The sequence below is a fragment of the Neodiprion fabricii genome, chromosome 1 (genome assembly GCF_021155785.1).
Source record: "Neodiprion fabricii isolate iyNeoFabr1 chromosome 1, iyNeoFabr1.1, whole genome shotgun sequence".
NCBI lineage: Eukaryota > Metazoa > Arthropoda > Insecta > Hymenoptera > Diprionidae > Neodiprion > Neodiprion fabricii.
Genome location: NC_060239.1, coordinates 8,496,307 through 8,509,933, shown reverse-complemented (window position 1 = coordinate 8,509,933; position 13,627 = coordinate 8,496,307). Strand labels below are relative to the sequence as shown.

The following is a 13,627-nucleotide window of genomic DNA, read 5'->3' as shown; positions in this document are numbered from 1 at the left end:
CTGCTCTTATCTGGGACGGAATTTACGAGGAAAACAAACGGCGCAAAGTAGCTGTCCTCACCAGTCATTGGCACGGTCGACCTAACAGAATACAACTCGATTTTCCCGAGAGCAAATTCTATCGGTCCAACAAAATTCAGGATCAGTTTTACAGAAGAAACAACGTCAACGTCGATTATGATCTGGACAGGCAGTGTCACAGCTATTAGCCGTGAATCTCGTTTGCAGACGTCTGCATTTTTTGTTAATAACATTCACAAGGCTGCACGTACTTTTACTCGTATTTACCCGTCATTTTTTACCATGTACTTTGCTACGATTTTATTAAATCACTAAAAAATGGTACCGCGTTTCGGTAGAAGAATATTTTGTTCAGAAAGTAGTAAAATCTTTTTCCTTTACACTTCCTGAAAACATTTTTTCCGTGTGGAATGTAATCTGATCCTGATTCACGAACGTCTGTATTTTCTTGCTGTATCTGAGAACACGATTCAATCCATTTGTTACATATGAAATAAAATATAGAAATAAGATTTTCTACGTTTAAATGCGTAATTAAGAAAACAAGATTGCTGTACGTGATTGAAAAATTAGTAAAAATACCTCGTCTCGGATTGTGAGCGTCGGCTTTGCAACATTGGGATTAAATCTAATTTCGCATGATTTTCATGACATCCACAAGAACATCGAAGACATTGCTTCATCCAACTTGCTGACCAAGTTATCTATGTCTGTAATACGACCGTCAAAAAAAAGCGCAATCTTTCATTTTTCACAAAAAGTAATAGCTGCAGTCTTCCCAAGGGGTGGATTTCTTTTCTCCCCATTGTTCGCTCGATCACAGTGAAATAGATCCACCTATCATCGAGTCAAGGCTTACTAAAATAAAAAGAAAAGAACGCTCATCTTACACTGGATAGCGCAAAGCCCAAGTATTATTTTTATACTTTCACACGATCCGTTTCACTCGTCGGACGAATGCGTGACCTAATTAAGCAAACAGTTATGGAGTAGGTTAGGCTGGTTCCGATGGACGCAATATTGTACGTCAGGACACTCACGCGAGGCAAAGCGCAAAACCAAATTTACACGAAAGCGTGCTCGTAACGTTGCAGCAGCAATGGTCGCGGTGTAAGGTAGACGATTTAGTATAATCTGAACTGTACGTTGCTGCGAGCAGCGAGGCTTGACCCAACTGCCGAAGTTTGTTTGAGAAACACATATAAACGTCGCACATCCGTAAACAGGATAACTGCTTCATCATACAACTTGTTACGAATTTCACGGAGAAATACGGGATTCAGCTCGCGTGTTTTACGACTGCATTGGCATTTCTCATCCAAAGGCCGTTTAATGTCCGTTCTACAACGACGGTAAAATTCTCGTTCTCGTAGTTTATCGCCATTTTCTCTGATTATGTGAGACTGCGATGGTTGTCCAGGTGAAACAATTAGTACAGTCCTGCACTTACAAAATGAGGTATATGATTTGAGGATGATTATGTTATTTCTCGAAACGGGAAATTCGTTTTGACACCACGGTTCGACAGTTATAACCGAATGTATTGCCATGGGTGTCGATTTATTTTTCATGTATTTTCAATTTGAAGTTGGAATAAAAGGTAACTGGTCTTGAATTACGAAAAATTTTACTAATTCTATATCGTGCTCGCGACGGAGACGATTAGTTAGAAATGAGGCAACGAGAATTGTACGAATACGAATCTTGGAGTACTTTGGCGGTAGAATGACTGGGTGAAATGACTACCAGGCTGTAATTCCATGTTGATTCAAATCTTACACCAGACATTATCTTGGCTATTCACAGATGTATTTGCTCCAGTGAATTTGATAGCAATAAAGTGTCGATAAGAAGCTGCATATAAAACTGGAGAATTTCTCTGCGATTTTATACCGAGCCAGTACCGACGTGTCTCATAATGAAGACAAAACCAGTTGAAGCAAGCTTGAAGTCCGAAGCTGTGGAAGCTCCGGTTTTAACCACAGAAGAAGTATTGACAATAATGAGGAAAAAAATTACCGGAAGCTTTGATCTGGTTGAGTACAACCTTCGTGTAATAAACAAGACCAATGGGTTTATGGGATTATACCACGCGCTCACCACAGTAGTGAAAGTCAACGGTGCGACAAGAGTGGACCATTTTTTCTTGAAAGCGAAACCGTTGAAACACAGTCCCCAGTACGAATTCCTGGTCGAGTCGAACCATTTCCAGAAGGAATTGACGATGTACGGGAAGATTATTCCACGCATGAAAACCGGAAAGAATCAGGCCAGCTGGTCGGCCGAGTGTTACTTAACGAGGGACGATCTGATAGTTATGGACGACCTCTCGGCCCTTCGATACGCGATGCCTGACAAGTACGCGCTCTTCGATTACAACCACTGCGCGGTCCTCCTTCAAACCTTGGCCCGATTGCACTCGGGCTCCTTTGTGATCGAGGATAAGCTCAAGTCGGAGGGCAAGACCTTGTTCGAGGTCTACGGGCATGTTTTGGACGAGCCACTCTTCAACGGCTCCGATATATCGAGGAGATACAGAGCCTCGTGCGTCCTGGGAACGAGATCCTTGATCGACCTTCTGCGCGACGAGCTGACCGAAGAGCAAAGGGCCGAATTCAAGGAACGCGTCGAGCCGTGGTGCGACAACTTCCCGGCAATCCTGAGCCCTTCGACGAAGTACAGGAACGTAATTTGCCACCGCGACCTCTGGGCCAACAACATGATGCTCAAGTACGACGAGTCGGGAAATCCGCAACACTGTTGCTTGATAGACTTGCAATTCGCTCGGTACGGTACACCGGCAATCGACTGCGTGATTTCTCTACACTTGATCACCGACCGGGAAACGAGAGACAAACACGGAGAATCGTTGTTGAGAGTATACCATCGAACCTTTGAGGAGGAGTTGAGGAACGCCGGACTTGATGCCCGGGACTGTCTTGAGTGGTCGACGTTTTTGAAGAGTTGCGAAGAAACGAAGCCAACCGCTCTCGTCTACGCTATTCTTAACCAACCTGTAACAATGCTGGATCCCGATACATGCAGTGAACAATTCGCAGCGTCGCCGGAGTTGTTGAACGAGAGCTTGTATAACGATAGATCGGCGCTGGTGTGCGGTCAGTTTCTTTCCGTACAACCATACCGGGAACGAATTACTGAAGCCTTGCTAGAGGCGTACGAATTGTTGCCAAACTACGTGGCAAGTCAACTGTGACGTGAAGCGTATAACCCTCTGTCAAGACCCATCGGATCCTCGTACCTGTATCAAGAAACAGTTTGAAGCAATAAACTTTGACGTAGTAAATTGGAAGATTTTCGTAATCTCCTTGCATGCATCAGAAACTGTATAATGTGTATTTGATCCGTTCTCCATGCTTACTTTTCACAAGTTAATGATATTTAATTACAATGACAGTGATGTAGGATTAGGAAAATGCGTATTCTATACAATCATATGTAGACGTATTTATCGGACTGAAAGAATGGTTCTTTCTCTTTGCGCTATGTGACGATGAAAATAAAAAACTGCATTTGTATCAGACATTTTTTTAAGGTATAAAACCTAACTTGTGGAATTAAAAAAATAGAACCTCAGTAACGAACGTATAGATAAGCAGCCTTAATTTGAATTTCCCTTCCAATTTCATTTACTGTGACAATTCTCCATTCGAGCCAACATTCATGAATCCCGCTTTTCTTCTGTTTTTAACCATGTTCATCATTTACCGTCATTTTATAAATTTTAGCAAATAAGATCCAAAAATTTGAATTCAAAATTATCTAGTCATGAGTTTGAGTTATACAGAATTTGTACAGATATTGCAGATCGCATGACTGAAATCGCAACTCGTTGTCAAAGATTATTAATAGAAACAAATATACTGCAAGCAATTATCTTACCTAGCCAAACTGGTGTTATCTTTTACAATACATGTATAGAAACTACCGTATCTCTAAAACTATCTGACAGCTTTTGATGAAAAGTACATGTCCAAGGGTCCCATTCGGTGAGGCGCCGAACTTAAAATCAGAATGAAATGAAAATCACCGTTTCCCAGTTATTAAATATTAAAGACGATGAAAAACTTCCTCTTTTTTCCATCTTTTTCGCGAAACGCTGACCAATATTCCAGCTAAACCAAATCATGCTACGACTTGGAGTTTGAAAAGTGGGTTATACCCGAAAAATCTTGACCGCTACTGATTTTGGGCAAAATACGACAGGTAAAAAAAGTTATTTGATCCTTTTAGAAAACAGGACTTCACCGTGACTTTATTTCAAGCGAATGAATGGTCACAAAGTCTCGAACTGTAAGAGGAGGATTTACTGAGACGTAAACCAGAGCCCGCTCGACTATGAAAGATTCATTGATGTAATACCGATGAAACCCCAAAAATTCGAACTCAACAAATATCGGCATGCAATATAAACAACAAGTCATTTGTCGCAGTTACGTGATTCGCGGATGTATCCGAAAAACACAACGAATTTTCACTGTGATGGCAAATATTTTCCAAGCAAAGTCAAATGGGTTTCCCGATTCAACAAGTTCGTTAGTTGAACATCTTGATAGACATTTCAAACCTATCTTTCACAATCAATTGGATATGCTATCGAAATAAATTGATTTTGGGAATGAATTTATCACGACAACTTTAAAGAAATATTTCGCATCACCGGAGTCTTCAAAAAAAAGCAAACACTGCTGATGTCTTGAAGTTCTAACAGACGTAACAAGATAACCTAATTTTCAGGGACTTTTACGAAACAACAACAACAATTCTTACAGCGAAGATATTTAAATCTACAACTTTTGAACTATACCATCTTATAGGAAATTTCATGACGAACAACTTTGCATTCATACATTTTTGTCCTATAAATGATATTTTTCGAGTAATTAAAGGAAGTTTATTGAAAAATGTGCCGTTTTCGCAACTTCTATTGGATATTAAATTTTTGCGAAAAAGTTGCCAATGTAAAATCACTGCAAACGTACAGGGGATATAATTCATGTTATTTAAAAGCTATTCCAACTATAATATTGCTGTTCGTTCTTACATCCATGTTACAGGCCTTTTTAAGATAATTCCAATGGACTAGAATATTTTCCCAATTTCTCGCTCGCGCACTTTCTCTACTTTGACTCAACCTCAAAGCTCCAATTATTCGCGCGCGAACCTCTCAATAAGAACGCTCAGCCAACAAGAAAAGAAAGAGAGAGACAGAGAGAGTTGGTGAGCGAGAAGCGCGCGCATTAGCTGAAAAACTTTTCAGCTCGGGGGCTTTGGCGTTATTATTGAGAATTCCTACTGTAGTACACTAAATAATTATAACTTGAAACCAATACAGCGTCAATTTAAGACAATTTGCTGAACGGAATGGTGAAGTTTAAATTCGCAATTAATCGTATTTGCGTATAATAATCGACGAGTGCATACAGTAGTTCACATGACTTTTTTTATAAAAAAAACAAAGACCGTTGGCGACAAGTTTCTCCGCTAAACTTCCTGCTTCTTAACAGAAAATAGATACTTGGCGTATACTTCTCGACGTTTCCTTTATTTTTTTCCAGGTATTTGAATATAAACAAACGTCCAATTGTTTGTTGACGCAAGTCTCACGTCTGCAGACTTTATCTTTTCCATTTGCAAATGCACTTGGTTGCAGTGTTATCAACAATTTGATGCAGATAAATTGTTGATAACAAGCCGTATATAAGATCGTAGACGTCCGTTGCAAGATCACATCAAGTAACAGTGCCACTGCATACATACCATGAAGCCAAAGCTGACAGAATTGAAAGACGTTTCGGCGACCATGGAACCCGAAGCTAAATCGCCGCTTGTGACTAAGGAAGAAGTGCTGAGTATACTGTCGAAAAAACTCTCCGGAGAGTTCGAGCTTGTCGAGTACAAGCTCCGCTCATTAAACTCAACCAACGGCTTCCTCGGAATCTATTACGGACTCACGGCCCTGGTGAAAATCGACGGAGTGACCAAGGAGCACAAGTTTTTCCTGAAGGCTCAACCCTCGAAGCAGAGTCCTCAGTTCGATCTGCTGATGGCGGCAAAGGCGACGGAAAAGGAGTCGGCGATGTACACCGAAATCATACCGCGCATGGGAAACGGGAGCTGCTGTTCCGGCTGGTCGGCCAAGTGCTATTTGACCAAGGAAAACGTCCTGGTCCTCGACGACCTGTTCGCCCAGGGTTACGTTACGACGGACAAGTACGTGCCCTTCGACTACAATCATTGCCTGGTCGTCCTTAGATCCTTGGCCCGATTCCACGCCGGGTCCTTCATAATCGACGAGAAGCTCAGATCGGAGAACAAGAGTCTGTTCGAGGTCTACGGCGACATATTGGGCGAGTCGTTGTACAACGATAGCGGAATATCAACGCGAATGCTGAGCTCGTGCATCCTGGGAACAATGTCATTGATCGACCTCCTGCAGAAGGAGTTGAGCGAGTCGGAAAGGGCCGAGTTCAAGGAACGCGTCAGACCGTGGGGCGAGAATACGGAGGAGCTTTTGAACCCTTCGAAAAAGTATAGAAATGTCATTTGCCACCGCGATTTATGGGCCAACAACCTGATGTTAAAGTACGACGCTTCGGGTAAGCCGGAGCACTGTTGTCTGATAGACTTGCAGATTCTTCGTTACAATCCACCGGCGACCGACTGTGTCTACGTTCTTTACTTGACCACCGACAGAGAGACGAGGGACAAACACGGGGAATCGCTTTTGCGAATGTACTACGAAACGTTGGAGAGGGAATTGATGAACGCGGGACTCGATTCGAAACGCTGTCTCGACTGGCCGACCTTTCGGAAGAGCTGCGAAGACACGAGGTCTGCGGCTATTGTTTATGCGATTATGAATTTACCCGTGATGCTACTTCATCCTGATATGATTAAGAAACAATTCAACGAATCGCCAGAGCTACTGAACGAGAGTTTATACAACGACAGATCTGCCGTGGTGTGCAATCAATTTTTGAATGTCAAACCATACCGAGAACGATTGACTGAAGTCTTACTCGAGGCTTACGAGTTTTTGCCACGATATAAAGAAGGCATCAGACCATAGCAACAAGAATTTCGTCTTGCGTTCGTATTGCTCGATTCCTTATTTTTGTATCAACCATTGATTAAAAAATCTACGTTTTACAGTTTCTTGTTGCTCTTTATTTTTCTAGCAAATAACAGACTTTATTCTCAAAACAGGAAATGCGTTTTGGCACCATGGTTCGGCGATTCCAACCGAATGTATTGATTGATATTGACATCGATTTTTTTTTCATGCATTTTCTATTCAAATTGGGAATAAAAGTTGACTCTTCCTGAATTACAGAAAATTTTACAAATTCTATATCGTGCTCGTTATGGAGAAAATTAGTTAGAAATGAGGCAACGAGAATTGTACGAACACGAATCTCGGAGTACTTCAGCGGTAGAACGAATGGGTGAACCGACATATTGTCAGGCTACAATTCAATTTTAATCCAAGCCTGACGCCAGGCATGACGTTACTTTGGGCATTCACAGATTCATTTGGTGCAGTGAATCTGATAGAAATGAAGTGACGATTAGAAGCTGTGTATAAAGCTGCAGAATTCGTGTGTGAATTTATACCAAACCAGTATCGACGTTTCTCATAATGAAATCGAAACCATTTGAAGTAAGCTGGACGTTCGAAGTTGTGGAAGCTCCGATTTTAACCACAGAAGAAGTGTTGACAATAATGGAGAAAAAGTTGCCGGAAGCTTTGATCTGGTCGAGTACAACCTTCGCGTAATAAACAAGACCAATGGGTTTGTGGGACTATACCACGCGCTTACCACAGTAGTGAAAGTCAACGGTGCGACAAGGGTGGACCATTTTTTCCTGAAAGCTCAGCCGTTGAAGCTCAGCCCCCAGTCCGAATTCATGGTCGAGTACGACCGCTAGTCAAATTCCACCTGCAGTTACAAATTTTCGTTGTTGTCTCTATATTAGCCGATACTAGGGACGAAACTTGCTGGTCCAGTGAACATCCATATGGATATTTCGAACCTCTGGTTAAAAATCAATTAAATTTGTGATCTTGTAACGCGAATCGTCAATGTTAGCTACAAATAGGACCTAACACGTAATTCGGGCAAATGGGTGCCAATATATCCACCAATCACTTGATTTCTCCAATAAAATAGGAAAATGTTGAGCGCAAGGAAGGTTATTTTATGCTTGCACCCTTGCCTTGACCATCTGGTCCCGACCTAGCCCGCGGTGTGATGTTTGATGCGGGACCGGGTCGTGAAGATCGTTCGTCGAGACTATCCAGCAGTCAGGCTCTGCTAAATTGGCCAGAGGGAGTCAGGGTAGGTAAAATAAACGATAGTGACGACAATCAACGGCACGATACCTTTGGTTTGTTGTAATCTGGTCTCAGGTGCCTGTAAATCCTCAGAAAATCACCGCACTCACTCTTCTCTGTATCAGCATACAAGATTATTCATAAAAAATAAATTTGTTACGAAAACTTGATCAAAGAATGAAAAACATCTGCAAAGAAAACTCGAAAAACTGTTTACCAAGTTCAATAACTATTCGGCGAATATTACCAGATGCTTCCATTTCGAACTCTCTTATCAAGAGATACCCTGAAATAATGTTTCGTAGTCAGCTTCCGATTTTTATTGGTTGTTTTATTTGTAACCGACGTTCAGATATTTTATAGATTTTTTCGAAATCTTGATCATGTAGTACAGAAGCCTGTCAATGCCCAAATCAGGTGCAGAGATTGTAGTCAGTAGCTCAAATTTGGAATGATTCTTGACACTTTCTCGGAAATTGAGACACCGTTCGTATACCCATCAATTGATTATTAGTCTGACTTAAAATTTCTGATGATTTGGTTTGTGTTGATTGTAATCATTTTGAGAGAGCGTTTCCAGAAAATCTCATTGAATATCGTTGCAAATAACGGTAGAAGAATCGCGAAGATCACGACTATGTCGATCACAAGATCATGCATTCAAAAATTATTCTTATTGGCAAATCAAACAATCCAGATTTTGTTTTAGAAATATTTTTATTTACCAATTCAATTTTGCAATAAATCAACATATGCCAATTACAATTAGAATCGCACTTACTATTATAATTAGCAAATTCTAGTAATGAAAAAGAAATAGTAAAATTCAAACAAAGCAACTCAAGTATTAGCTCTAAATAAATGAATCGAAGCACAATTAATATTGCAATAATGTTTGTCATTCTTGTGCGTAATATACTTACAATCCGTTACACGTCTCGTAATTACCAAAAATGCAGTTCAATAAGCAACTACAACACGAAACAAATGCAGCGTTGATTTGAAATAATTTACTGGATGGAATAGTGAGATTCGAATTCGCAATTCATTTTACCTGTAAGAAGAGTGTATGCAGTCCTTGGTATGAATCTTTTATCGAATAACAGAGACTGCGGGCAACAAGTTTTTCTACTCGAGTTTCTACCCAACAGAAGATAGGCACGTAACGTATATTTCTTGACAGTTGTAATATTTTTCTTACGTATTTGAATAGAAACAAACATTCAATTGTTTGTTGATGGAAGCCTCACGTCTGCAGGCTTTATCTTTGTCATTTGCAAATGCGTTAATGAAATTTAATACACACAACATTGTGATAAGAAGCTGTATATAAGATGGTAGGCAACCGTTCCAAGATCACATCAAGTAACTGTGCCATTGCATGTCTCACCATGCAGCCGAAAATAATAAAAGTGAGCGACGCTTCAGCGACCATGGAATTCGAAGGCGAATCGCCGATTGTGACTGAAGAGGAGGTGCTGAGTATTCTGTCGAAAAAACTCTCCCGGGACTTCGATATGGTCGAGTACAATCTCCGCCCATTAAACTCAACCAACGGCTTCCTCGGACTCTACTACGAACTCACCGCAGTGGTGAAAATCGACGAAGCAGCCACAGAGTACAAGTTTTTCTTGAAAACTCAGCCGTTGAAGCACAGCCCCCAGTACGAATTCCTAGTCGAGGCGAACCATTTCCAGAAGGAATTGACGATGTACGGGAAGATTATTCCACGCATGAAAACGGGAAAGAATCAGGCCAGCTGGTCGGCCGAGTGTTACTTAACGAGGGACGATCTCATAGTTATGGACGACCTCTCGGCCCTTCGATACGCGATGCCTGACAAGTACGCGCTCTTCGATTACAACCACTGCGCGGTCCTCCTTCAAACCTTGGCCCGATTGCACTCGGGCTCCTTTGTGATCGAGGATAAGCTCAAGTCGGAGGGCAAGACCTTGTTCGAGGTCTACGGGCATGTTTTGGACGAGCCACTCTTCAACGGCTCCGATATATCGAGGAGATACAGAGCCTCGTGCGTCCTGGGAACGAGATCCTTGATCGACCTTCTGCGCGACGAGCTGACCGAAGAGCAAAGGGCCGAATTCAAGGAACGCGTCGAGCCGTGGTGCGATAACTTCCCGGCAATCCTGAGCCCTTCGACGAAGTACAGGAACGTAATTTGCCACCGCGACCTCTGGGCCAACAACATGATGCTCAAGTACGACGAGTCGGGAAATCCGCAACACTGTTGCTTGATAGACTTGCAATTCGCTCGGTACGGTACACCGGCAATCGACTGCGTGATTTCTCTACACTTGATCACCGACCGAGAAACGAGAGACAAACACGGAGAATCGTTGTTGAGAGTATACCATCGAACCTTTGAGGAGGAGTTGAGGAACGCCGGACTTGATGCCCGGGACTGTCTTGAGTGGTCGACGTTTTTGAAGAGTTGCGAAGAAACGAAGCCAACCGCTCTCGTCTACGCTATTCTTAACCAACCTGTAACAATGCTGGATCCCGATACATGCAGTGAACAATTTATCGAGGCGCCGGAGTTGTTGAACGAGAGCTTGTACAACGATAGATCGGCGCTGGTGTGCGGTCAGTTTCTTTCCGTACAACCATACCGGGAACGAATTACTGAAGCCTTGCTAGAGGCGTACGAATTGTTGCCAAACTACGTGGCGAGTCAACTGTGACGTGAAGCGTATAACCCTTCGTCAAGACCCATCATGCAGCTCTTTTAATCTGTATCCAGGAACAATCTAAGACTATGAGCTTTAACCCAATAAATTGGGAGGTTTTCGTAATCACCGTGCATGCATTAATAACTGTACAATGTATGTTTGTTTTGTTCTTCACGTTCACTGTTCATATGTTAATGTAATTTAATTAACAATTACAATGATGTTGGATTAAAAGAATGTATGTTTTGGAAGAACAAACTTTTTGAAACGTCTCAATTATCATTGCGTGAGCTTTTATCGAACTTTAGTAATTTAAACAAGAATATCATCGAACGATCTTCAAGATGCAGCCAAAAATCATTACGAAAACATCTGCTTATGGCATTCGATTTGACCGACGACCCAAGTCTTACGATCACAGAAATGATCTTCACTTTTTTTATGCATGCATTATTCGGCGTAATCAACCTAAATCAGACGATAAGAAACTGCGTATAAAAATGCAAAACGCGTATAAACAACCCTACAAACCAGGGCCAATTTCAGCTTTTTGAAGGACGAAAAATTCTTCGAGTCATGAATTCATCCACCGCGCAATGTTTTGCTCGAGGCTGAGATAACCGAATTCAAAAAACGTACTTCGGCATGATGTGAGAATATTGGGGATGCTCTGAGACCCTCGGAAAACAACAGGAACGTAATTTACCGCCATGACTCGTGGGCCAAGAATTTGAGGTTCAAGCACGCGGTTTCAGGGAGGCTAAAGGCGTACGTGTTGCTTAATAGATTTACAGTTCGTGCGTTATAATCCGCCGGCAACCAACTGCGCGTTTGTTTTTCACTCGACCACTGACAGCCAGACAAGGAGAATAAACACGAAGAAACATTCTTGCGAATTCACTGCTAAACTTTGTGATGAGAATCGAAGAATTCGCCCGATCTGACGTGAAGGACTGCAACCTCGCATGATACGCTTCTTTAAGAACTGCGAGTACGCCAAACTTTTTTCCATACTTTCACGAATTTTCTTACATATTAAAATGATACCGCATCGATCCGTGGAGAAAAAAAAATCACCTGGTCACTGGAGTTGCTCGAAGATACTTCATACAATGACAAATGATCGGCCGTGACGTGCGATCTATTTTTCAACGTTCAACCCTCCTGGGAGCGAATAACCGAACCTTTGCTGGAGGCTGACGAATTATTACTAAACTACGTGAATGTAAATCGTGACGTGAAGCGTCTAGCCCTTCGTCGAGACGTATTGATTTATCGTTTCGATGATAACAGACACAGGTTGGATGATTCAATTGTAATGCGACTGTAGCTCAATGCATTTTGATTAATGTAACGTGCGTATACATTGTACAAAATATACTGTCTTGGAGAGAAATTTTAGGCGTCGAATGATTAGGGAATTTTCAAAACCACGAGTTTAAAATCACCAGCTTGAAATTGTTCCAACGTCGGATTCTGCTGCGCTATCTTATGAGTTGGGACGATTGCATCGAAGAGATCGTTCGTCGTTGCTCCGAAAATGCAATTTTTTTAATCTTCCATTTTCCCCTATGGAGACGAATATCGAGCGAAGACAGTTTCCCTCAGCGTTGTCAATTTCCAGAATGAGTGACGGGGGTTTTCTTTCATCTCTTCTACTTTCTAGTTAATAACTCGCGGAAAGCTTTAACGCCATAAGTCTTGGAATCGACTTAACGGATAAAGCGCGACTGCTTGGTCGCAGAAGTATTCGATCTTGAAAATTCTTTCCGAAGAACATACAAATAGAGCAAGGTAAAAAAGAAGTGATAAACTTATAATACAAAAGTTTCCGATGCAGCGTAGCTCCGGTTGTACTTTGATAATTTTCTCCATCCCGATTGAATTCCAATAATTAATCGCAATCCCATTAGCGTTTATATTATTCGAGTATTTTCAGTAATACTTACTCACGAAATCTTGTTTTCTATACAATTTGGAGCGAGCCTTTAATTTCCGAGAAAACATTCGGGCGCCTGCCGCAATCTCAAAAATGACGTTTCAATTGAAGAGCTGCGTGAAAACGAAGGCAAAGCTTAAAATATCAGCGGTCTTTGAAAAGCAGGATGTGAAATCGTTAACGAACTGTGGAAAATTGCTTTGGTTGAAACGGGCGGCTGCTCGTCCCAGAATTTCAGGTCCTGTGAACTCGCGTCCATAGTCCGAAGATAAGCCTGATATTTTTCACTTATTTTTCTCACCGTCGACGACCCTTTAACACCTGGGACTTTATATTAGTACCGTTGAAAATTTACGGACGAGTTATTTTACGTGAAAAAACCAAGAGTTCCATTGTAGGTCGCAAAATACGTGACAAGAAAAGCTCCGTGAAAAGCCTGTGCTTAACGAATTATCCCAATTATTCTGTACGATATCTTCACAAATGTGAGAAATACCGCGTTTTGCGCTCGCAGCAAATTGGAGCTGTTGAAAACTTGGCTTCTGGGTGCCGAAGTTGTAACAGGAATTCAACGGTTTCCGACTTTATGCGAAATTAAGTCAGGAATCGAATTTATTCCCGATA

The 13,627-nt window shown here is 41.7% G+C and overlaps 3 protein-coding genes across 3 annotated transcripts; all 3 read left to right on the top strand.

The window, feature by feature from the left end:
- The first annotated feature begins 1,939 nt into the window (after positions 1–1,939).
- On the top strand, positions 1,940–3,235 carry LOC124180972. Its single transcript, XM_046567000.1, has one exon. It carries the CDS (start codon positions 1,940–1,942, stop codon positions 3,233–3,235), a length of 1,296 nt encoding a protein of 431 aa, XP_046422956.1.
- Positions 3,236–5,760: 2,525 nt separating this feature from the next.
- Positions 5,761–7,197, top strand: LOC124180986. The gene has a single exon (XM_046567024.1). The coding sequence runs from the start codon at positions 5,801–5,803 to the stop codon at positions 7,109–7,111; it is 1,311 nt and encodes a 436-aa protein (XP_046422980.1). The 5' UTR covers positions 5,761–5,800; the 3' UTR covers positions 7,112–7,197.
- A 2,391-nt stretch (positions 7,198–9,588) lies between these two features.
- LOC124180978 lies at positions 9,589–11,305 on the top strand. The gene has a single exon (XM_046567013.1). It carries the CDS (start codon positions 9,712–9,714, stop codon positions 11,074–11,076), a length of 1,365 nt encoding a protein of 454 aa, XP_046422969.1. The 5' UTR covers positions 9,589–9,711; the 3' UTR covers positions 11,077–11,305.
- Positions 11,306–13,627: the final 2,322 nt, after the last annotated feature.